The sequence below is a fragment of the Humulus lupulus genome, chromosome 4 (assembly GCF_963169125.1).
Source record: "Humulus lupulus chromosome 4, drHumLupu1.1, whole genome shotgun sequence".
Lineage (NCBI taxonomy): Eukaryota > Viridiplantae > Streptophyta > Magnoliopsida > Rosales > Cannabaceae > Humulus > Humulus lupulus.
In genome coordinates this window covers 4221902-4249034 of record NC_084796.1, presented here as the reverse complement: position 1 = coordinate 4249034, position 27133 = coordinate 4221902, and the positions used below count along the sequence as shown (strand labels likewise).

At 32.2% G+C, this 27133-nt stretch overlaps 2 protein-coding genes and 1 non-coding gene across 3 annotated transcripts; 2 read left to right on the top strand and 1 right to left on the bottom strand.

Moving 5' to 3' along the window:
• The first annotated feature begins 481 nt into the window (after positions 1 to 481).
• Positions 482 to 4392, top strand: LOC133829714 (phenylacetaldehyde reductase-like). Its single transcript, XM_062259487.1, has 6 exons — positions 482 to 638; positions 742 to 911; positions 1036 to 1224; positions 1867 to 2029; positions 3298 to 3484; positions 4101 to 4392. The coding sequence occupies exons 1-6, from the start codon at positions 515 to 517 to the stop codon at positions 4237 to 4239; spliced, it is 972 nt and encodes a 323-aa protein (XP_062115471.1). The 5' UTR covers positions 482 to 514; the 3' UTR covers positions 4240 to 4392.
• A 14960-nt stretch (positions 4393 to 19352) lies between these two features.
• On the bottom strand, positions 19353 to 22298 carry LOC133830824 (uncharacterized). The gene is made up of 3 exons (XM_062260903.1): positions 19890 to 22298; positions 19500 to 19666; positions 19353 to 19455 (listed from the first exon to the last, which is right to left on the bottom strand). Exons 1-3 carry the CDS (start codon positions 22296 to 22298, stop codon positions 19353 to 19355), a joined length of 2679 nt encoding a protein of 892 aa, XP_062116887.1.
• LOC133833522 (small nucleolar RNA R71) lies at positions 21832 to 21938 on the top strand. Its single transcript, XR_009892899.1, has one exon. It is a non-coding gene; the product is annotated as a small nucleolar RNA R71 (small nucleolar RNA).
• Positions 22299 to 27133: the final 4835 nt, after the last annotated feature.

The following is a 27133-nucleotide window of genomic DNA, read 5'->3' as shown; positions in this document are numbered from 1 at the left end:
ACCGTATAATTTGAATATATCGTGTTATTATTTGGAACCACCACATGTGTCCATTCTCAAATGAAATCAATTATTATTCTCTGACCAAAATTTGTATAGCTTTTTTCTATAGATATTTTATTATTAATTATAGTACAATCTTTAGTGGCATATATATATGACTATATATACATATATTATATATCTATCTATTCGAATAACTAGATTAACATTTGATCATACTATTATTCTTTTAATTGCATATATATATATACTCATGCACCTAGTCTAACCTTGTTTAAAAGCAACTAGCCGGGGCATGACATAATTGACTAATCTCCAAACCCAAAAGTTAGATAAAATAGTAATTGGTCAAACATTGGAATTTGTATATAACAATTAATCGTTTTCTCTTGGGGCTGTAAACATTGGCACTATGTATATATAGTACCCATTATAGCTCCAAATACCGGAAGAAGTAGCCAAGGATCTATACATATATATATATATATATATATATATATAAAGAGAGAAAATGACGATGAGTGGGGAAGGAAAGGTGGTGTGTGTGACTGGAGCTTCAGGCTACATAGCTTCATGGCTCGTCAAGTTCTTACTTCAACGTAGTTACACTGTCAATGCCACTGTTCTTAACCTAAGTAATTATATATTCCATTTTCTTAATCTCTTATTTTAAAGTTTTTATCTTCTGGGATTATTATTATTATTATTATTACCTCTAAATTGTACATTTTATTATAGATGATCCAAAGGAAACAGATCACTTGGTTGCACTAGATGGAGCTAAAGAAAGACTTCATTTGTTTCAAGCAAATTTGTTGGAAGAAGGCTCTTTTGATCCTGCAATGGCTGGATGTCATGGTCTCTTTCATACAGCTTCTCCTTCAATTTTCTCAGCTTCTGACCCTCAGGTATTCATATACACCCTCACATATTATATTCATAGATATACACTAGAGTTTAAACCATTTTTTATTTTGTTAAACTGTGTGATAATAATGAATAATATACAATTTTTGTATTAATCTATTTCAGGCAGAAATAGTTGACCCAGCAGTGAAGGGAACCCTTAACGTATTGAAATCATGTGCAAAAGTTGCAACCATAAAAAGAGTGGTGGTAACTTCTTCCATGGCTTCACTTATGTACGCAGGAAAACCTATTGGCCCTGATGTTGTCGATGAGACATGGTTTTCTGACCCTGCTATTTGTCTGCATTTGAAGGTATACATTTTTAGGGAAATTCTCGAATAAGGGCTTCACTTTAAGCTTTATTGGTGGGGCTCTTAGTATTCTCAACCTTTGAACAGTTTTTAGTGCAATTTTTTTTATGACCGTGTATATTGTAGTTATTTAAAGCATCAGCACGATTTTCAGAAAATTCTGAATAGTTTACAGTACTGAAAATAAGGTTTAAACAGGTTGTTGCACTCGTGACTAAATTTTTTTTATGCGCGTGGAAAATAGTTTGTTTAAATCTAGTTTTCGGCACTGCAAATTATTCGAAATTTTCTGAAAATTTATAAGATGCTCTAAATAAATACAATATATACGGTCATAAAAAAATTACACCGAAAACTATTCACAATAGGGAACACAAAAAAAGCGCACCGGACGCCTTTTTTCAAGCCCCTATCATAAAAACACCCTATATCTAAGTTCTTATAATGCATTATAATAACTTTTTCTATTAAAATTCCTATCACATGTATATAATTGTTTCTTTTGGTTTGTAAATAATTGACCAAATTAAGGTGCGTATTTAGTTTTGTTCTATTATAGAATATATATTGTCATTACTTTTGTGATGGTCAATCTTATATTATTATTATTATTATGATTATTGTGTTTGTTTTTAATTGATAGGAATGGTATGCACTTTCAAAAACTCTAGCTGAGGATGTTGCTTGGAAATTTTCAAGAGAAAATGGGATGGATTTGGTCACTATCCACCCAGGAGTAGTAATTGGTCCTCTTATACCTCCAACTGTTAATAGCAGTGTCAAGTTGCTTCTCAATCAAGTAGATGGTATATATATACATATATATCTTCTCGTAAATAACATAAATTTTTTGTTTTAATAATTTATTTTGTTAATTTTAATAGAATATTCTAAATATTTAACAAAATATTTCATTAAAACTAACATATTTATTAATTATATTAATATAAATTCAAAATATTAATATTAATATTTATTAATATATTAATTATATAATATAAAAATAGATATTTATTAATTATAAATATTATTATAATAATATTTATATATAAAACTAATATATATTCATATTTAAATATTATTATTATAATAATATTTAATACAAGATATTTAATAATTATATTAATATATATTTAAATATTATAAAATATTATTATGATAAAAATATATAATCCGAATTTTTTTACTAATTATATTTATATAAATTTAAATATTATAAAATATCATTATTATAATTAATAACATATAATACAAGAGTAGATATTTAATAATTATATTAATATAAATTTAAATGTTATAAAATACTATTATGATAATAATATATAATCATAATTTTTTTACTAATTATATATTAATATGAATTCAAATATTATACATTATTGTTGTAATAATATTTAATACTTATATTCATATAAATTTCTATATTATAAATATCATTATAATAATATATAATACATAATATTAATTTTTATTAAAAAATTATCATGTATATTTAAAAAAGTTATCATATAATATTTATATAGATGCATAATAATATTTTGGTTAAATATTTTATTTAATATATTTATGGTATTTTTACATATAATATTATTTATTTATTTAAAATTTATATGACAATAATATAAATTTAATAAATATATTTAAAAAAATTTATAAATAAAACTAAGCAAATAATGACTTAGTCTATATAGTATATATAAATATATGAATAAAAACAAATTAAGCAAATTGCACTAAGCCAATATTGAAATCATCGAATTTTACTTTTCTCTAAAGTTGATTGAAGATTTGAGAAATATATATATATATGCTTTGACAATGACATTTTTGTCTTATTTATTTTTACTAAGTATATAAATATATGACCAATTGTCAAATTATTGTTTGACTTGTATCAATTTTAAAAATGAGGAACAAAGACTGATCATATAATAGCCAAAACTATTGATAGTCAAGAAAACAATACAGTTGACCACTAATGTAATTAATAAACCAGTGTAATATTGTAGTAGTATACTTCATCAGATGTTTTTTAATTTTTTAATTTTTTTTGAAATAATAATAATTTTGACAGGACCTCAACCCTTTGGAAGTACAATTTTTGCATTTGTTGATGTAAGAGATGTTGCAACAACACATATTCAAGCATTTGAAGTTGAATCAGCTAGTGGAAGACATTGTCTTGGTGGTAATGTTGCAAATCTTTCTGAGACTTCCAAGATTCTAAGACAACTTTACCCTGAAATAACATCTCTTGCAAAGTAAGTATATTATTACTATAACCGTCTCTTAATTAGCAAAATGATCTATTTTTTAAAGTTATTTTGTATTATAGTCTAGTTTTAATAATTCTTTAAAAAATGATCTCTCATAATTTAGACAGCTAATCGAAAATTTAGACAGGTGATCGAAAAATTCAAACAGTCAGTCGAAAATTTTAGACAACTAATCGAAAAATTTAGACACCAGCAAAGTACAAAATAACTTTAAAAAAATGACATTTTCACCAATTTCTCTTACTCTTACTATAACGGTCTCTTGGCCAAATGACATATTTTTTAAAGTTATTTTGCATTCTAACCTAGTTTTAATAATTATTTACAAAATGACCACTCATAATTTAGACAGGTGATCGAAAATTTCAAACAGTTGGTCAAAAATTATAAATATTTGGTCAAAAAATTTAGACACCAGCCAAGTACAAAATCACTTAAAAAAATATGACATTTTCACAAATTTCTCTTGCTATAAATATGCATTCTTAATTTGTTTGAATTAGTTGCTTATTAATGTTATTATATATAAGTTAATCACTCTTATATGAGAAATGTATTTAGAGAATTCAAATATATATATATATTTTTTTTTTTTTGACAGAGGTGAAGACTTTCCGATCCTACCAAAATACCATGTATCAAGTGAGAAGGTAAAAAGTTTGGGAATTGACTATATTCCTTTGGAAGTGAGTCTCAAAGACACTGTGGAAAGCATGAAGGAAAAGGGTCTTTTATTATAAGCAATTAGTTGAATATGTATTATTAATTAAGTGCTCTTAATTATTTGTTAGTTGTATTTAATTTTGGCTATAATTAATAATTATAATATAGATTTGTATGTTTTTTGAACATGCAAGTCCTGTTATTATAACTTTATTTAATATAATGCATTCCTTGAATTATTGATGAATTTAAGAATTTTTTTTCCTTAATTAAAAGTTATATGGGAAATAAAAAAAAATTAAGCTTTCAAATGCATGACACATTGATATTATTTAATTTTTTATATTTTAAAAATATTATAAATAATTAGTAAAATACAAATATTATCATTCTGGTATAAGAGTGTAAAAAAAGTATAATAAAATACATTTAACATTTCTTATCTATATATATGTTGACGCCGTTTTTCGTCAACAGATAAAAGAATAGAGCACGTAAACAATTTAAGACAATGGCCAAAAATAAACAAACGAATCGAACACGGTTTTTTACGTGGTTCAGCAGTTAAATCTGCCTAGTCCACGAGTCTCTGTTATTAATCTCAAGATTATCTCTAAACAATTCTTTAGCAAGAATTCTCCAGAGTTTTCTCTCAAGAATTAAGATTTCGGTCATTTACAATGGTGCATGTCTTCTCTATTTATAGAGAAGGATGCAGAATACTATCCCACATATTTTGGGTAGTTACTCTTTTGTGAATACAAATAAATGGCTTTAAATGCCAATAATCAGATATTAAAGGAAACGTCCCCCAAAGATCAGGGGGCGTATAACTGTATTAAATAATATCCCACAATTCTTGAGGATTTACATCAACTAATGAGGACTACATCTCATAGTTATTACACTTGTTGATACTCAAGGTGGTTATGGCGTATCTTCAAGTCTCCAGCATTTCTGGTCTCATGTCATTGTGCGAGTCACTGACATCTCCCGAGCTAACATTTCTTTCGAGATGGGATGTCGAGCTCAAGAACCATGCTCTGAAGTTCCTGAAGATGAAGGTGTTCTCGGAGCTACCTTTCGAGATCGAGGTCATTTCGAGATCACCGCATTCGAAATCATACATCATACTTTGCAGGCTCGACTTACAACCCTAGATCACTAATCCTCACGAGACCATTTGTTGCGAACTCAGCTTTCGAGGTCATATTTACTATGGCTCGAAATCTGGGTATAACAATATATATATAAAGGAGAGCTTCAACGAGATGATGTGGCACTCTAAAATTACTCCAAACTATTTTTTCTATTTTCTCCTTTAATCTAATTTTTTTATTCTTTATTATTATTAATAACTATTTTTTCCTTTAATCTAATTTTTTTATTCATTTTTATTATTAATTATTTAAACTTTATTTTTTTAAATATTTAATTAAGATATTTTTTTTAATATATCTATATATATATAAAGGAGAGCTTCAAGGAGATGATGTGGCACTCTAAAATTACTCCAAACTATTTTTTCTATTTTCTCCTTTAATCTAATTTTTTTATTCATTTTTATTATTAATAACTATTTTTTCAATTTTTTCCTTTAATCTAATTTTTTTATTCATTTTTATTATTAATTATTTAAACTTTATTTTTTTAAATATTTAATTAAGATATTTTTTTAATATATATATATATATATAAAGGATCATATGATGTGGTGATATATAGTTAGTTTGGAAAAAACATAGACACTCTATTATGTTAATCTATATCTATATATTATGAGTAATCTATATATAATAATAAATAAATAAATAATCTATCTATTTTTATTTATAACCTGTTGACAAAATACAAGATCCAAATGTCAATTTTTAACAATAAATTATCTAAACGAGTAAATACAAGGTCCACGAGTTAATTTAAAAAAAATAAATGGTCCAAATGGGTAATCGGCTAAAATACAAAGTTCAAAATGATGTGAACCCTTAAGTAAAACATAAATTATATATATTTATATAATTTACTTTCTATAAAGAATTTTTAACACTTTGAATAAATACATAGTCCAAAGGCTAATTTTTAAAAATAAAGAGTTAAAACGAGTAATCGGCCAAAGTATTGTGTTCAGATAACCGATCTATCTATTCTTATTTTTAACATTTTGACAAAACTTGAGGTCCACAAGTTAATTATTAAAAATAAGTCATAACAGGTAATCGGCTAAAATACAAGGTTCAAAATGATGTGAACCCTTACAAAAAACATAAATTATATATAATTTAATTTTTATAAATAATTTTTAACCTTTTGAATAAATATATGGTCCAAATGTTAAATTATAAAAATAAAGGGTCAAAATGGGTAATCGGCCAAAATACAATGTTCAAATAATCGATATATCCAAATCTTATATTTAACCTTTTGACAAAACACGAGTTCTAAAAGATAATTTTTAAAACTAAAGGGTTCAAACGGGTAATCGTCCAAAATAAGTCTTATACAAAACATAAATTTCCATATACATAATTTAGATTGTTTATAAAAAAAATTACGTAAAGCGTATAATAATGATAATAATAATAAAAAATAAAAGCACATGTACAACAAATTTTTTTAACTTTGTTTTCGGTATTTTAATTATTCAGAATTTTTCAAAAACTTTCAAGAGGTTTGATATACAAAGGACACTATTATGAAAAAAAAATTGTGGTCAATACGCCATCACGTGTCCATATAAAGAACATGTTGTACGAGTAGGGTGAAAAAAAATCCATATCGTAGCAATCTCCTAAAAGTATTTTAAAATATGTATATTTTGTAATAATTACAAAAGACTGCGCGAAGCGCGGTTATGTTTTCTAATTATTTAATACAAGAGAAAAAAAAAAAGCAAAGGGCCCTTAATTGTTTTTCTTTTGTTTAATAAATCATGTGTCGGTTGATCAATTTTATATATGTATTAATTTTGTAGATTTTATGTAATTAACATTTTGATATGCAAAATTTAATTAAAAAAATCGTGCTGATCATTCATTCTCACGAATTTAATTAAACACTGTCCTTTTGAAAGTAAAGATACATTCGTTATGATATTGCTAACAACATTGACTAAAAAATAATCAATCAAGTATGTGACTTAATAATAATATATTATATCTCTTAGAAAATGACATATTTTCCTTTTGACGTGAATATGACTTTTCAACAAACGTGTCAAGGAAAGTAGAAAGAATGGTTCATCCAATCAATTAATTTTTTTTTTTTGGAAAATCCAATTAATTATTTTCAATTTAATTACTGAACGAGAAATATTAAATACACTTTATTTAATATTTTCTTAAGTGAAACTTAAATTTTATTAATAATTTGAAAAAATATTAAATAATATCTATATATATTATGTATAGATAATGTGTCTTTCTAAAGTCCCTCAGTTGTATTTGAAGGTTTTAGTCCTTCATCTAATGTGAGCTGTTGAATTATTGGTGAATGGTAAGATTGCGGCTGATATTGACAATGTGTTAAAATACAGGTATACCTCTTCGTACCCTTTAGTAAATGGCTACCTGTTGCTCACTCCTTGTTAATTACGTGGACAAACATGTGGAGATCATGCTGCAGACCTTACTCTAGTCACTGTCACTTGATCAATTTATTTGACACGACAAACTTGAAAATTAAAAAACAAAATAATGGAAAGCACACTCACCCACTTGGGATTACAGTAGAGTGCTTTGCTTTTGTTATATAAATTATTTTCTTAGAACACATGTAGGTGGGCCCATATGATGAACTCAAAACGGGTATGTTTTAAATATTTATAACTCGCAAGCGCATGAATCGTATATGAAATATAGTGTTCGTGTAAGCATGAGATCGAACCCAAAGGAGTTGTCTAAAATAAAAAAGAAAACTATTTTAAACAAAAATTAATAAATTCTAACCTAATTCCAAAGATTGATGAGATTTTCGTATAATAAAAATAAAATAAAATATCATAATATAGAAATTAAAGATAATATATATTACTAAATTAATAATTGTAAACAAGATGGTAAAATAAGATTGTTAAGGATTAGAATCCACAAAATATAAGCTCAATAATATTTATAAGTACATTGATTCCCAAGTTTTAGTGATAGTTAAAATAAATCAAACTATCATTTTCTAAATAAATCTATAAGTTCAAGCACAAATTACTTCTAAAAAAGATTAGATTTTTCTTCACTTTTCAAAATTATAATTTCAAAGTATTTAATGTAAATCAACCTAATGAAATAACAAATAAATCAATAAACATTATTTATAAGGCAAAACATAATATTTTTGTTCTAAGCATGGATGTGTACAATTTAATGACACATCTTACATAAAGAATATTATGTTTTAGCACTAATGAAGAACAAAGTGTAAATATGTGCTAACAATCCAAAATACATGATATTTAAGATGAAAGAAGATATTTGAACAAGAAAAATCCATAAACTTTGTTGCACAAAATGAGAAATCACTATACAAAATAAACACTATCTAGTTACATATTGTTTCATCATCACCTTAATTATCTTAAAAAGCTTAGAAACACATAACTAAAATAGCAAATACAAACTAAAAATTACAAACATAAATACGAAAATTTGGAGGATGAACCCCCAAATTTTTCCTCTAAAAATACATAGAAAATTATCAAAAAGAAGAAGAAGATAAAGAGAATATAGAGGTTTTGAAATGTGTAGAATTTTTGGTATGGTAACCTCCCCCCTAAAATGAGCACCCAAATCCCTTATTTATAGCCAAAAAATGGGTATTAAAATAATCAATTTAAATTAATTAAATTGATTAAATTAATTATAATTTGGCAAATAGGGGTAAATTGTAGGGGTGATGATGAGTTTGGATAAAATGTATAGAAAAGTTTGGGTAAAAAGTGTGGTATTTTTAAACAAAGAGACAAGGGTACAAAAGCATTTTGATGGGCTCAATAAGGGGAAAATAAGCTATGGTGGCTACTGGTGGGAAACTTGGTCTGGCGTGGGCCTTGTGTTGTATAATTTCGATACGCAAGTGCACGTAATCGTAACAAGTAGTAATGAGTAAGTAAGATCGTTCCCACGAGGACTGTATACTAAGTACCAAAACTTAGTTCCTATTTCTATTTGGCTTACAATAAATAAGTCTCAAGAATTAACTAAAATTGTAAAACAAAATTCTAAAATTAACTTCAATAACTGAAAATAAATAACGTTAAGAAAATTCAATGGATTAAGAACTAGGGCAATTAATTTCATCAACCATCCTCTTTAATTCTCCTTAACACAAATGTTACTATTCAATTCCTCTCTTGTGATAGCAGGTCAACAATAATAACTTATATTCGTATTAAGATATATAAATCTCAATCTTATGCAAATTTTCTACATCTCTGTGATAAATAAACATAAGATAGGCATTAAGATTAACAACCCTAAAACTATACAGACCACACAGATACTCTCGTCCTAATATGAAATCTATGTTTATCCAATTACAGCATATTATTCAATTCTCACTTCTCAGATTTCGAATCAAAATCATATATTTCATGTTAATGGTGATCAATCATTCACAAGCATTAGGTTCGAATTGAATAAATCACAAGATAAAATTGAAATCATAAAACTTGCATTAATTTAAAATAAAGGTTCAGGAGAATCCATTAACACCCTAGAAAAAGAGTTTAGTTCATGATCAAATCCATAATAACCATAGAAGAAATTAAAAGCATTCAAAATATAGAAATTCAAAGTAGAAAAGAAGAAAACGGTGATGAATTCTTCAATTCCGCTTGCAACCCTCCACAATGTGCCTTCAGTCGTCTCCTAGGTTAATCTCCTTGTTGGACCCAAAACGAGTATGTTTTAATAATTAAACTCGCAAGTGCACGAATCGTTTCAGAATATAATGTTTATGTAAGTACGAGGTCGAACCCATGGGAGTTGACTAACATCAAAAGAAACTATTTCAAACAAAGCAATAATATTCTAACCTAGTTCCAAATATTTGATGAGATTTTGTTTTAGAAAAATAAAAGACAAGTAATAAAAAGATTTAAGATTAAATAGAAAAATGGTTTTCAAATGATATATGTAAAATAAGATTATTAAGATGTTAGAATCCACAAAATGCAAGTTCAATAGTATTTATAAGTATATTGATTCCCAAGTTTAGATATAGTTGAAATAAATCACATTATATTTTTTTCAAGATACATTTTCTATTCAAGCACAAGTTACTTTAAAAAATGTAGGATTTTTCTTCACTTATAAAAGATATAATTTCTAATCATTAGTTGTGTTACAACCTAATGAAACTACAAAGAATCAAAGAGATTATGTTTAGGCAAAATACGATACTTATGCTCTAAGAATTAGATGTGAACAATTTAATGAAAAACATTTAATCAAAGAATATCATATTTTTGCATAATGAAGAACTAAGTGTAATATGCTTTAACAATCAATAATAGATGAAAAATGCATATCTTTGATAGAAAAATCCATAAACAATGTTACACAAATGGGAAATCAACATACAATAAAAAATACTATCTAGTTACATTTTGCTTCATCATCATCTTAATAACCTTTGAAAAAGATTAGAAGCTCATAACTAGATAAAAATTACAAAACAACATACTTGACATGCTCTTCAAAAGATGAAAATGGTAGAGAAAATATAGAAAAGAAGAGAGAAAAATATGTGTAGAAGAGGTTGAAAAAAAAGATGAAGAAGAAGAGCCCTCCAAATGGTCTTACAAGACTTTATTTATAGGAAAAATATGGAGATTAAATTAATAAAATTAAAATAAATAAATTGATTAATTTAATTTTGTTGGGAAGAGGTAGGATAAATAGAGTAAGTGTAAGAGTATTGAAAAGATGAAATGTTTGGTTGGGTAAAATATTAGTGAAAAGCTAGGGTAAAACAATGAATTAGGAATGTTTATTTAGGTAAGAAAAATAGGGAATAATGAATTGATATTTTGGTGAAAAATATTAGGAATAAAAATGTGGTTTTTGGCATTTTGGTGGCTATTGGCAGAGTGGGTTCGGCTGAGATGGTGTTGGGCCTGGAATGGGACTGCTGGCTACTTTGTATTGCTATTGGGCCTTGGCTGTGGAATGATGCAAAATGACCCTTAATGTTGTGTGAAAGTAAGTAAATGTCCATGTTTTTAATTTTGTAGTAAAATAGCCTAATCATCTATTTAATATCACATATTACCAAATACACCATTTAACAAATTACTATTTTATTCTAAATATTTTAATATTATGGTATATGTATATTAGTTTTGTTTAATTGGTTTTTATTTTAAAGTTATTTTGATTTTTTTTCGTTTTTTATGGGTTGTTGAATAATATACCATACCACAAAATATATATACTGAGTTGAAAAATAATATACCATCAAAACTTACAAAATTATTACTAAAAAATGTATATATTATGCTAACAAAGTTATATACTACCATTAAAATGTATATACCATGATACAAAATTATATACTACCACTATGTATAATAAAATATAAATTAAATATCACAAAAAAAAAATTATATACCACACCACAAAAAACATATACACTAATTGGAAAATAATATACCAACAACCTATAAAAAACTTAAAAAATCAATATAACTTTAAAATAAAAACTAATTAAACAAAACTAATATACATATACCACTATATTAAAGTCATACAGTCCTAAATAAATAAATAAATTATAAAAAAATGACAATTTAGGTAATCAACAATGTAAAATGGTCATTTATCTACAATTTTAAAAATGAGGACATTAGCTTCTTGATGGCTTTATTTTGGGTCATTTCCTATAATTTCTCGTGGAGTGAAGTGCAAATGGGCCTGTAGCAATTTGGCGTGGGCCCAGGAAGGAGATGGCAGATTGATGAACTTGTTGATGCTGGGCGTTGGTTGCTTCAGGGTGAGGTGCTATATGCTGAAGGCTGGGCATATGGATATGTGCATATGTGCATATGTTGGCATGTGGATGAAGGCTTGGGCAGCTGGAAGAAGCAATTGCATCATGTGATGCTTGGTTGGACAGGTGGAGTCAACGTGGGAAGGCAGGTGGAGGAGCTGCATGGGGCTGTTGGGCTTGGGCCCAAATGAGGCTTTTTATAAATGTCAACTCTTTGTCTTGTTTTCTTGAAAATGTCATATTATCTTTCATTTTTCTTTCTTTTTAAGAGCATACATTCCCTACAAAATAAATATAAAATAAATCATAATATAATATTTTCAACTATAAAATAAATCAATTTAATTCTTTGAAAATATTAATTATAACTTAATTTATATTTTACATTTAAGTTCAATAATACAACATTTTTTTACCACTAACTTAACAATAATAATTCAAATAATTAACTACAACATCTTACAACAAAATACTTATAAAAACACACAAAAATCTAAAAAAATTAAAATAAACCTAATAAATTCAAAATTACTTAAAAACTTAATAAATTACTTAAAAACTCAAGAATTAAGCAACAGTTAGCACATAAAAAGTGGTAAAATAGCACTATTTTATAGAGTTATCACTCCTCCTTTAAAACGTCATTAAGAAAGCCTTTATAACCCCTAATTAATTATGTGCGAAAGGACAAAATTGCCCTTGAAAAATGCCCTAACTTTGTGTTCCGTACGGACTGGCGCCGCGGTGCTTCTGCTTAGAGCCGCGGCTCTAGTGCATTTCACGATCCAACATTCCCCTCTAACTCCTTGTAGCGTCGCGGCCCCAATTGATAGAGCCGCGGCTCAAATGACAAATTAATGTTTGCCTTCTCTGTAACTCTCAGGGCCGCGGCTCTACACCATAGAGCTGCGGCTCAAATTGCATTTTTTCACCAAATCTTCAATTTGACCCCCGGTTTCACTAGCTTCCATTCCTTAGCCCGTTTAACACCGTTTCTTCAAGAATTAAGCGCTTTTTTTTCAATTTCAAGCTATTTCCTTCATAACCACACTTAATCCTGAAAACACAATAAACACCGGCATAATATCGCACAAAACCAAATAAAAGATTAAAATTGCCTCTTAAAACATGCCATAAAAACATACCAAAACTAGTCCTAACAAATTCCCCCAAACTTATCCTTTACTCGCCCTCGAGTAAAGAACACAACTAAGACTCTATAAACCTAAACAACCGAAATTGACAATCATTAAAATAGCCTCAAAAATCATGAATGCCATATGCATATAATTCTAAAGAAAAGTAACGTGCCACTTCAAAAATTAATCCAGAATTTCAATCAAAATACTTCACTTATTCACTGTAATTCATCGATACTCATGCTCATTCACCCATAACCAATAAATGTAAAGAATTGAACCAATCTATGCATGCCAAATTCTCACCATCAATCCACTCAACACGATTTTTCCATATGCTTGCTATACTTACTATTCTCCACTAATGTAAACAAATACACACTTAAAAATCAATAGGACTTTACAAAGCTTGTAATAGATGGCTTAGGTAAAGGTGGATGAGAAGACATTTTAGGCTCAAGTATACCATAAGCATTGAAACCAAGCAACCTATCCCTTTAACTCAACTTCACATCCCATTGTTACTCTTTTTTTTCTTTTCTTCCAAGATTGAGAAGATTTGACTATTTATTCATCACATTTTTTTTCAAACTACATTCCCCCAAACTTAGATTTTTCAGTAAATAACTTAAGGAATGTAGTTTATTCTGAATTTATAATTTTCTTTTCTTCTTTTCTTCTTTTGTTCTTTTCTTCTTCAATCTTTTTTTTTTTATTTGCACTGAGTAACCACATATTTCTACATATGTCCCTTAAACATTCACTCCCCCTTCCAATCAAAAGATATGTTTTATGCTCATGGTATAGGACAAAGGGAATAATGAATATACGAATACAAGTATGGGCTCAAAACATGTGTTAAGCAATGAAAAAGGTCAATTTTAAAGCTCAAATAGGGTAACTAGGGATAAAAATATATATATAAGGGTTAGCTTGAAAGGCTCAAACGTTCCAAAGATGACCTATATCCTCTTCTTAAGTGTGTATTGTTTAGGATTTCGTCTCAAATAGCAAGCAAGCAAGTTCTAGAAAAATTTCAACTTGTACAATCCACAATCCAAAATTCAACATGCATAAACAGAGTTCAATTCCCACATTTACAACTATGAGCAATAGTTCGAACAAATATCCAATTAACCACAGTGAAGTGACAAAGTATTTCAATCAAGCACACGGATATTTTTTATATATATATGCACAACTCTTCCTTCGGATTATACAACACAGCAATCATTCAATCTCATCGGCAAACAATTATCAACTAGGTTTACACTCTAACAACACCGTGAAAATTAGACTCAAACTGAATTTAAACAAAAAAAAACTAACAACAAAACTAAAAATAAATCCCTTCCCCCAAACTTAAGACTAACATTGCCCCCAATGTTAAACTCAAATAGAAAGAAAAGACTTACCGGAGACTCCATAGCAAATGATTTAAAACGAAGGAGGTGGATACCGTGGTGGATAAGGCGGGTACAGAGGTGGAGGTGGAAAGTAGTCTTGCCCCGCATCATTCAAAGACCATCGATTTACCAGAGTATTCAAATGATCCACATGAGCGACATCATAATCATATCGCTGACCCATGTATTGATGCGGCATTTGATGTTGTTGGACCATATACTGATTTTGCTGAATAATGTAATCCAACTGACCCTAGGTATCTTGATCACTGGACTCAACTGGACCACCCAGTAGCAGCGGTGGATCCAGTTGCATCGGGTCAGCATTATTATCATTGGCATTGCCCGTGTCATTCTCACCATTTCCATCCCCTCCAAGATCTGGGTCTTCTTCTTGTTGAGCTGCCGCAGCACGATTCCGAGGAGGAGCTGGGACATATGGAATAGGCAATGGATACTTGGATATTTTCGCTCGAGTAATGGGAGGTTTCTCCTTCAGAGTCACATCGTTGTCATAAACTGGGACCTCGTAGGTAAGACATAAATCTGTCAAGAAATGGATATGAGGCAGTCCAATTATGGTAGAACCACTCAGAACATGATTGATACTTTCACGAATTCTACGGCCAACATCCACATGAAGCCCCTTCACTAAAGCATAGACTAGATAAATGCGTTCCATATTGATAGTCGAAAAGTGCCCAGACGGCATCAACCGACTACTAACAAAGTATACCCATGCTCTAGCTTCCTGTGTAAACTGACACAAATGCAACCCAGCATACTCATTATGAGTAATTATCCACTCCGCTCCAGGGAATGAAATTGTATTAAGAATTTCGGCATGATCAATTTCACCCTCAACCAACACCTCGTACTGTTCTTCATTCCCCTCATAACTAGGAGTACTATAGAGGGCATTCAATGCGTCCGCAACAGTGGGCACCCACACACCCCTCACAAAGCACTTCTTTCGACCCTTCATTTCCGGATAATTGGCATAAAATTCATAGCAAATAGAAATATTTGCTCGAACGATATCCTTGTCTACAAACCCTTTCCATTACCTTGCCGCTATATTTTCCCGGATGCGTTCATTAATTGGGTAATTTCCATACGGTTCATTGCTATACTCAAAACCCCTTTCGTGAATGACCGACTTAGTGCACAACTTAAGATATCTATCCTGCAACTTTTTATTCACAAACTGAGCAGCATCAAAATCTGATGGGGCTGGTGGGGGAGGAGCGTCCCGAGCCCTTGACGTGGAAGCCTTACCCTTATCTTTAGTCGTATTTCTAGTCTTAGGTGCCATTATTTCACAAAAATTGGAACAAAGATCCCAAACAATCAGACTTAATTTGGACATCACCTCTCCTTAATTTCTTAACTTTCCAAATTCTCGCAATCACCCAAATCTTCCAACAATAAACCAGAACACAGCCAATAACAACAATGCTCAAATCTATTTCGCTCTACAATTCACAAATCAATATCCATCCATGTACAATGAAAACAGTAGATAAATCCCACTTACTTGATAAGAGATAAATGATCCTGAATAATAGAGATGCCCAAAATGCCAAAACTTATCCAATACTTCTCCAAGATTAGAAAATTAGGGGTTAGGGTTTTCAAAAATGGGGATGAAATGTGATTTAGAGAAAACTGAAGAAGATTTAGGCTATAGGATGGAAGAGAAATGATGAAAACTTGGTTTAATTGAAGCTTAAGGGTGGTATGATGGCTAGATTGTGATGGCTATGGTGTTTTAGGATGGACTTGGTCGGAGGAAAAGAAGAAGAGAAGAAAGAGGCAGAATAAGAAGAATTTGGGGAAAAAAAATATAACTGAAAACCCTTAATATGCGAATCTGGGCCCATTTGGCGCTGCGGCTCTATGTTATAGAGCCGCGGCTCAAATTCAAAACTAGGCGAAGGTTAGGCTCGAGTTCCTTTAGGGCCGCGGCGCTGTTCAATGGAGCCGCGACTCAAATGCCCAATTTTTTTCTTGCTTGCTCTCTGACTTATGTAGAGCTGCGGCTCTGCAGTATAGGGCTGCGGCTCTAATTCCTCCCATAAAAATTCAGCACTTCTGACTTAGATAGCGCCGCGACTCTAACTCTTTGAGCTGCGGCTCAAATTCTCTTTTTCTGGTTCATCCCTTCCTGATCACATTAGGGCCGTGGCTCTAAATTTTAGAGCTGCGGCTCAATTTCAATTGTTATGATATAACCCCCTTCTTCTTTTTTCACGATTTTCACGGTTCTTATTACAGAAACAAATCAAAATAACATCAAAATAAAATTGTTCAACTAAAACTAAAAAAAAAAATTACATAAAAATTAAAAGTAAGAAAACATAATCTTGAGATGCCTCTCAAGGGCGCTGTCGTTAACATCATTTAGCCGGACGCTAGATTCCTCATCACTGAGGATGCAAGATAATTACCAACTTAGCTTGATCATAAGGACCTCCCAAGTACGGCTTAAGTCTCTGCCCATTCACTTTAAAAGTTCCGTTCTTCTCGCTGCATACTTCTACTGCTCCGTATGGAAATAGTTTCACAATTGTATACGGCCCGGACCATCTAGACTTCAGTTTTCCTGGGAAGAGCTTTAATCTTGAATTAAATAATAACACTTGCTGCCCCGGGTAAAATTCCTTTTGTACAAGATTCTTATCATGCCATGCTTTAGTTCGTTCCTTGTAGATTTTCGCATTTTCATATGCCTCATTCCGGAATTCCTCTAACTCATTCAACTGCAACATTCTTTTTTCTCCCGTGGCAGTCATGTCCATGTTTAGCTTCTGCATTGCCCAATAGGCTCGGTGTTCTAACTCCACGGGTAAATGACACGCCTTACCAAAAACCAATCTATATGGTGACATACCAATTGGAGTTTTGAAAGTTGTCCTATATGCCCATAATGCATCATCAAGTCTTTTGGACCAATCTTTCCTCGAGCTTTGCACCATTTTCTCTAAAATACTCTTTACTTCCCTATTTGAGATTTCTGCTTGGCCATTGCTTTGAAGGTGATAAGGCAAAGCAGTTCGATGTCTTACACCGTATTTAAACAACAATGCATCAAATTGCTTATTGCAGAAATGGCTCCCTTCATCACTGACTATAGCTCTAGGAGTTCCAAACCGAGTAAAAATAAATTTCTGAAGGAAATTGAGAACCGTTTTACCGTCATTAGCTGGTGTTGCTGCTGCTTCAACCCACTTGGATACATAATCGACAGCCAGCAAAATATAAAGATTGTTATATGACGACGGAAAAGGTCCCATGAAGTCAATTCCCCAGACATCGAAAAGTTCCACTTCCAAAATTCCGGTCAAAGGCATTTCATTCCTCCTTGTGATGTTACCAGTGCGTTGGCAACGATCACATGCCTTGACAAAATTATAAGCGTCTTTAAAAAGACTAGGCCAAAAGAACCCCGATTGAAGTACCTTGGCCGATGTCCTATTCCCCCCAAAATGCCCTCCACATTGCAACGTGTGACAGTGAGACAATATGGAACACATTTCCTCTTCAGGCACACAACGACGAATGATCTGATCAGCACAATGCTTGTAGAGAATTGGTTCTTCCCAATAATAGTGTTTTACTTTAGAATAAAACTTTTTAAGCTGTTGTCTAGACATCTCCGAAGGAACTATGTTGGCCGCCAAGAAATTCACATAATCAGCATACCACGGGACAATCACCTCTTCTCTGATGGCAAATAATTGCTCATCGGGAAAACTGTCATTTATTTGTACTTCTTTCTTACCCGGTGTCTCTGCACCCTCCAACCTTGATAAATGATCAGCTACCGAATTCTCTGTTCCTTTTTTATCTCTGATCTCAATATCAAACTCTTGTAATAAAAGTATCCACCGTATCAATCGAGGCTTTGCATCTTTCTTTGTCATGAGGTACTTTATTGCCGAATGATCAGTGTACACTATGACCTTATTTCCAACGAGGTATGGTCTAAACTTATCGACTGCAAATACTATTGCAAGCAGCTCCTTTTCAGTGGTGGCATAGTTCAATTGAGCTTCATTCATTGTTCTACTTGCATAATAAATTGTATAAAAGACCCTATCAATTCTCTGACCCAAAACGGCCCCAACTGCATAGTCACTGGCATCGCACATCAATTCAAATGGAAGGTCCCAATTTGATGCAGCAACTATCGGTGCAGAAATCAGCTTCTCCTTTAGCATTCGGAAAGCTTTTAAACAATCCTCATTAAAATCGAACTTCACTTCATTCATTAACAAGGTCGAAAGAGGCTTAGCAATTTTGGAAAAATCTTTAATAAATCTTCTGTAAAATCCAGCATGCCCAAGAAAACTTCGTACTCCTTTTACTAACACCGGTGGGGGAAGATTTTCTATTACTGAGATCTTAGCTCGATCCACCTCAATACCTTTACTAGAGATTCTGTGCCCAAGTACTATTCCCTCCTTGACCATAAAGTGGCATTTTTCCCAGTTTAACACCAAATTTGCTTTTTCGCACCGGTTTAATACATTCTCCAGATTACCCAAACACAGATCAAATGAAGAGCCAAAGACAGAAAAATCATCCATGAAAATCTCAATGCTCCTTTCCACCATATCTGAAAAAATAGCCATCATGCACCGTTGGAATGTTGCTGGTGCATTACATAGTCCGAATGGCATTCTCCTGAAAGCGAACGTGCCATAGGGACATGTAAATGTCGTTTTCTCCTGGTCCTCTAGTACGATGGAAATTTGATGATAACCTGAGTAACCATCTAAAAAGCAATAATACTCATTGCCTGCCAACCTATCCAACATCTGGTCAACAAAAGGAAGTGGGAAGTGATCCTTTCGTGTAGCCTTATTTAACTTGCGATAGTCGATGCAAATGCGCCACCCGGTCACAGTTCGAGTTGGGATTAACTCGTTATTTTCATTCTTAACTACTATTATTCCACCTTTCTTTGGCACCACCTGCACTGGACTCACCCAAGCACTATCAGAAATTGGGTAAATCACCCCGACGTCCAACCATTTCAAAATATGCTCAAGTACAACCTCCTTCATAGCTGGATTGAGCCTCTATAGATGGCTTGCTTTCTGCCTCCACTAAGATTCGATGCATTACTGTTGAAGGACTTATTCCTCTAATATCCGCCAATGTCCATCCAATGGCCAATTTATGATCTCGTAAAACCCTCAACAATTTCTCCAATTCAGTTTTTGAGAGATCAGCTGAAACAATTACTGGCAAGGTCTCATTCTCCCCTAAGTACGCATAACACAAATGCTCAGGAAGAGCCTTTAATTCCAATTTCGGTGGCTGTTGAATGGATGTTAATGGTCGATCGGTGGCCTCTGCCAACTCTTCAAACTTCTTCAAATACGGGTGGTAAGAGTTAATCCACTTTACATATTCTTTAATCTCGTCATCTTCTTCATCCTCCTTCCCACCAGTCAACACTGCCTCTAAAGCATCACTACTGACCCGTCTTTCCAAAACTGCTTTATCTATCACATCCACACTGTAGCAACTGTCACTAGCCATCTGATATGTCATTGCCTTGAAGACACTAAACACCACCTCGTCCCCCTCGACTCTGAGTTTCAGCTCTCCCTTTTGCACATCTATGAGAGCTTGTCCTGTTGCTAGGAACGGTCGTCCAAGAATAATTGGGACATTTGCATCCTCCTCCATGTCCAGCACAATAAAATCTGCAGGGAAAATGAATTTTTCGACCTTTACTAGCACATCTTCAATAATCCCCCTCGGATGAGCCAGTGATCTATCGACCAACTGTAGTGTAACAGTTGTTGGCTTTGCCTCACCCAAACCAAGTCTTTTGAATACTGATAGAGGCATGAGATTTATTCTGGCTCCCAAATCACATAGTGCATGTTTACACTCAAAGTTACCAATTGTGCATGGGATTGTGAAACTTCCAGGATCTCTCAACTTCTGTGGAAGCTTCCTTTGCAAAATAGCACTGCACTCTTCGGTCAATGCCACAGTTTCGTAATCCTCCATCCTTCTCTTCTTTGATAAAATATCTTTCATAAATTTAACGTAACTGGGCATCTGTTCTAATGCTTCCGCAAAGGGTATGTTGATATGCAGCCTCTTGAATACCTCTAAGAACTTTGCAAACTGTTTGTCAAGACGGTTCTTTTGGAGTCTCTGTGGATATGGAATTTTTCTGTGATGATCTATAGACACCGGAGGTACCACTTCTCTTGCTGGTGGAATCTCTTTAACCTTCTCTTCACAAGTCTTCTTGTCCTCAACATTGGGTGCCTGTTGATCTTGCTTCTGCTCTATTCTCTTTTCCACACTTGTTCCCTCATATACTGTTCCACTCCTCAAAGTAATCGCCTGACACTGTTCGTTAGAATTCCCCTTTGGATTCACCTCAGTAGTGCTTGGCAAGTTCCCTTGAGCTCGGTTTTCCATAAGCGTAGCCAACTGTCCAATCTGAGTTTCCAAGCTTCGAATTGATGATCTCGTTTCAGTCATAAATTGAGTTAACACATCAGCCTGACCGTCTTGCTTTGCTTGCATCTGTTGCTGTGCAGGTCTTACTGGTTGCTGCTGATAAAACCCAGGAGGAGGTCGAGGATACTGTGGTTGATTCTGTTGAAACTGTTGCTGACAGCCCTGCCCAGTTGTCCACGAAAAGTTTGGGTGATTCCGCCACCCCGGATTGTAACTCATGGAGTATGGGTTGTTGGAAGGCCTTGGGAAGTTCCTTATTGCTTGCACTTGCTCCATAGGCATATTGTTAAAATCCCTATTTGTGCATTGTTCCAATAAATGAGGTCCCCCACATAACTCACAAATAATCTGCATTTTCATCACGGGAGCCTGAGCATGAATGTTATTCTGCTGTAACTGTTTAGTTAATGTTGCCACTTGAGCAGACAACATTGAAATGGCATCCAATTCATGCACTCCAGCCACCTTCTTATTGGTTTCTCTTTCTGATGGCCATTGATAGTTATTCATGGCCATTTCCTCCAATAGATCATAAGCTTCATTAGCGCTCTTACTCGTGAACGCTCCTTCAGACGCTGCATCTATGATTGTGCGAGTAGTACCACACAAACCATTGTAAAAAATATGAACTAGCATCCATTTTTCGATTCCATGATGGGGACATTTTCTCAACAGCTCCTTAAACCTCTCCCATGCATCATACAATGATTCACCCTCTTTTTGGTGAAAATTGTTGATTTCACCTCTATACCTTGCAGACAGCGATGGTGGGAAAAATTTTGCTAAATTTTTTTGAGTTAGCTCCTCCCATGTTGTGATAGAATTGGTTTCCAGAGAAATAAGCCAACTCTTTGCTCGGTCCCGCAATGAAAACGGGAATAGTCTCAACCTCACTGCATCGTTTGTCACACCGTTCATCTTGAATGTGGCGCAGAGCTCTAGGAAATTAGCCAAATGTAAGTTTGGGTCTTCCGTTGGCAATCCCCCAAACTGAACTGATGATTGTACCATTTGCAAAATAGCAGGCTGAATTTCAAAATTATTAGCCTCAACCGTTGGAGGTCTAATGCACGACTGTGCCCCCGTTACAGTAGGTAGCACATAGTCCCTCATTTATCTTTGCATTGGTTGCTGAACTGGTGCAACTCCTATTCCTTCAACATTACCCGCTGCAATCCCAGCATTTTTATTCTCATCGTTACCATGGGCAATGTTGTCAACCCCTCCGTTACCTCTGTTCTGAGCCATTTTTTCTACCCTTTTCTGTTTCCGATTTCTTCTACAGGTTTTCTCAATTTCCGGATCAACAGGCACCCTTGACTCAGACCCTTGTCGTCGCATAAACTATATGAGTACCTGAAATCACAGATTGCAACAGAAAACCAGAATGAGAATGGTAAGAAAGAAAGGCAACCAAATTAGAAAAAGAATTAATTTCTTGATATTAGTAAAAACAGTCCCCGGCAACGGCGCCAAAAACTTGTTGTATAATTTCGATACGCAAGTGCACGTAATCGTAACAAGTAGTAATGAGTAAGTAAGATCATTCCCACGAGGACTGTATACTAAGTACCAAAACTTAGTTCCTATTTCTATTTGGCTTACAATAAATAAGTCTCAAGAATTAACTAAAATTGTAAAACAAAATTCTAAAATTAACTTCAATAACTGAAAATAAATAACGTTAAGAAAATTCAATGGATTAAGAACTAGGGCAATTAATTTCATCAACCATCCTCTTTAATTCTCCTTAACAAAAATGTTACTATTCAATTCCTCTCTTGTGATAGCAGGTCAACAATAATAACTTATATTCGTATTAAGATATATAAATCTCAATCTTATGCAAATTTTCTACATCTCTGTGATAAATAAACATAAGATAGGCATTAAGATTAACAACCCTAAAACTATACAGACCACACAGGTACTCTCGTCCTAATATGAAATCTATGTTTATCCAATTACAGCATATTCAATTCTCACTTCTCAGATTTCGAATCAAAATCATATATTTCATGTTAATGGTGATCAATCATTCACAAGCATTAGGTTCGAATTGAATAAATCACAAGATAAAATTGAAATCATAAAACTTGCATTAATTTAAAATAAAGGTTCAGGAGAATCCATTAACACCCTAGAAAAAGAGTTTAGTTCATGATCAAATTCATAATAACCATAGAAGAAATTAAAAGCATTCAAAATACAGAAATTCAAAGTAGAAAAGAAGAAAACTGTGATGAATTCTTCAATTCCGCTTGCAACCCTCCACAATGTGCCTTCAGTTGTCTCCTAGGTTAATCTCCTCCTTTAAAACGTCATTAAGAAAGCCTTTATAATCCCTAATTAATTATGTGCGAAAGGAAAAAATTGCCCTTGAAAAATGCCCTAACTTTGTGTTCCGTACGGACTGGCGCCGCGGCGCTTCTGCTTAGAGCCGCGGCTCTAGTGCATTTCGCGATCCAACATTCCCCTCTAACTCCTTGTAGCGCCGCGGCCCCAATTGATAGAGCCGCGGCTCAAATGACAAATTAATTTTTGCCTTCTCTGTAACTCTCAGGGCCGCGGCTCTACACCATAGAGCTACGGCTCAAATTGCATTTTTTCACCAAATCTTCAATTTGACCCCCGGTTTCACTAGCTTCCATTCCTTAGCCCGTTTAACACCGTTTCTTCAAGAATTAAGCGCTTTTTCTTCAATTTCAAACTATTTTCTTCATAACCACACTTAATCCTGAAAACACAATAAACACCGGCATAATATCGCACAAAACCAAATAAAAGATTAAAATTGCCTCTTAAAACATGCCATAAAAACATACCAAAACCAGTCCTAACACCTTGATGAGCCAGGCGGTTGCTGAAGGAGATGGGACCGTGGGCTGAAGCTGGGAGGCTTGGGCCGTGGACATGCTGGCAGCTGGGAAGGGGAGCATTGGCTGAAGGAAATGTGTTGATGGCTGAATGAAGGAGCACGGCTGGAGGAAGGGGCAGCTTGCTGGGCTGGGCTCGCGCAAACCCAAAGGAGATGAAGGGGCGAGTTGGGCCGAAAGAGAAGGCAAAAATGCCACATTTTTTCTTATTTTGCTTTCTTGAAAATGCCATATTGTCCTTCATTTTTCTTTCTTTTCAAGAGCAAAAAAACAACATTGTTCCCTACAAAATAATCATAAACTAAATTAAAATTGAATATTTTCACTAATAAAATATACCATATAACTTCCATGAAAATATTAATTAAAATTTAATTTACATAACATTTAATTTCAATAAAATCATTTTTTTAGCATTCAAACTAACAACACTAATTTTAAATAATTAAATTACATAAAACAATAAAATATCTATAAAAACATATAAAAATCTAGAAAATCAAAATAAAACTAATAAATTCAAAATTACTGAAAAACTTAATAAATTAATTAAAAACTCAAGAATTAAGCAACATTTAGCATATAAAAAGTGGTAAAATAACTCTATTTTGTAGAGTTATCACCATATATTGTCTGCGGACAAAATTCATAATGATTAATTTACTCCATTTTCATGTTAATATGTAAATAGCCAAAGGAAAGTCATCATGGACAACCTTGTATAAGGGTTTACGTGTTTCAGCGTCTGAGATGCCACGTAATAAAAATAGCTTACGAAAAGAACAAATCGCAAGTCGTACGTAACAAATTAGCGCATAAACATAAATTATGATCTTCCTGTAATAACGTAACACATATCTTTCTACATAAAATGGTGTACTAAGTGGTTAATTAATAATATTTGAATACCAACTACGTCTTCGCACAAGTTACCACATTTCTAGTTTTACTTGATGATCTTATTTGTCATTTATATAAATATATACATAAATTCCATAGTTCTCCTCACCCCCATCACATAATCAACCACTTTCTTCACTTGGTCTTCATTGTCTATTTATGATGGAGTACACACCTCTGGAAAGAAGCATGTGTTTGGCTGCCCACACTTTGCTGAACTACGGCTTGAGCAAATGGAGTACATTAACTATCTCATAGAAGAGAACTTGAGGTTGGCTACCGACCAGAGTGCATTAGAGACCTTGTACAATGCTTTTACCTTTGACATCTCTTTTCTTACCTCGTAGCTGGCTTCCATGAAAATGGCTTACAAAGAGTTCATGAAGAAGACAAAACTGATGCAAATGGAGTGGACCAAAGCATGGACAATTTGCGCAGTGCATATATGAACTTGTATACCCTCCATGTCCATAGGCAAAAGCCACCAAATTAGTAGTTTGTTAAATATTGTTACATATAATATTAATCAACACATTTAAAAAAATATTATTATTAATATTAAAAACTTGCCACCACATTATATTTATTTCTTATACCGCATAAAAAAAATAAAGCAGCTTCAGTTTTTGTTATGTTATCTTATTATACATTTGTTTAAGTCAATTATAATAGTTACTTAGCAACAGTCAAATAGTTACGTGTCCACAATCGTAAATAAGTCCCAACGGTTACCTAAATTTACTATAAAACCCTCAACTGTACAATTTATTAGACCTAAAATTATGCTTCTACCCCCAATTTAAACTGTTGTTAGCTAAAAAAACACAACCGGTTATACCAATTTAAAATATTAAAAAGCCAACATTTTAATAGCAATATAAATTTGATACTTGGCAAAAATCTAGGCCCCACATGAAGGACTCAACCCTATGAGGGACGCCAAAATTCTCCATAGATAAAATGTAAAAAAAAAATACAATAAAGAACTTCTATATTAATAATATAATATCATCAACTGTAATGGTTCCTAAATTGAATTGGGCATGAATTGCTAATGTAAATTATGAGGGCATGAATTTGACATAATTTGTTTTTTTCTTTCTTAATTTGAAAGTGGGGCAAAAGGATATCACTTTTATAAAAATGAAGATACGAATTTGACTTTTTTTTTTTTTTATTTGGTTGTCTTTGTTAATGTAAGGTCACATTAGAGAAAATTGTGTGGGTTGTCTGGTACAAGTGAGCTTACGTGTACACTAGTCATATTCCTTTGTAGTCATAATTGATTTGTCATTTAATACCGGGTTCTCCACATTATATATTTTAAAGGGAGTATATGTGGTATAAATATTTAATATTTTACACTTGTTACAGTTAAATATCAAATATTTTATTTTTATGGAAAAAATACTTGATGTTTAATATATGTTAAAGATAAATACCTAATCTTTTTTTTTGCAGTAAAAATACCAAAAATTGCTAAAGCATTACTTTTATCAGTACTTCTTCTATTGGAGCTATTAAGTGTTGACTCATCAGATATGTATTACTATGTAATTTGTGTATTTTTGTTATCAAAATATGTATTTTTTAAAATTTGAATTAATTTAAATTTTCTTTTTGATTCATTTTTCTAATTTAAAATATTTTTTTTAAACAATGTTATGAAATTGACCGATTGCAGAGTGACAAATGTTTGCTTAGTCAATATGTTTAACAACTCTAACAGAGAAAGTACTTAAAGAAGCAATGTTTTAATAACTTTATGTATTTTTGCCGCAAAGAAAAAAGATTAGGTATTTATCTTTAACATATATTGAACATTGAATATTTTTGTTGTAAAAAAGAATTAGGTATTTAATTGTAACAAGTGTGAAACGTTGAGTATTTATGCCACAAATACTCCTATTTTAAATTAAAATATATGAGACTCATACCAAATTACATCAATAGCCATATGCTATATTAGATGATGTTGGACATAGGGTTGTGCAGAAATTTTAAGGACTGAATTAAAGCTGAGAAGCTTGGATTTTAGCTCAGGAATCTGTTAAAGAGGTGGTTCAACAAAGAAGGTAAGCTTCAATTCATAATTTAGAGGTTAAAATCTGAGTTTACATGACTGGGTTTTTGTGTTTTTGAGCTGTTGGGTTCTAGGAATCAAAATGGGAT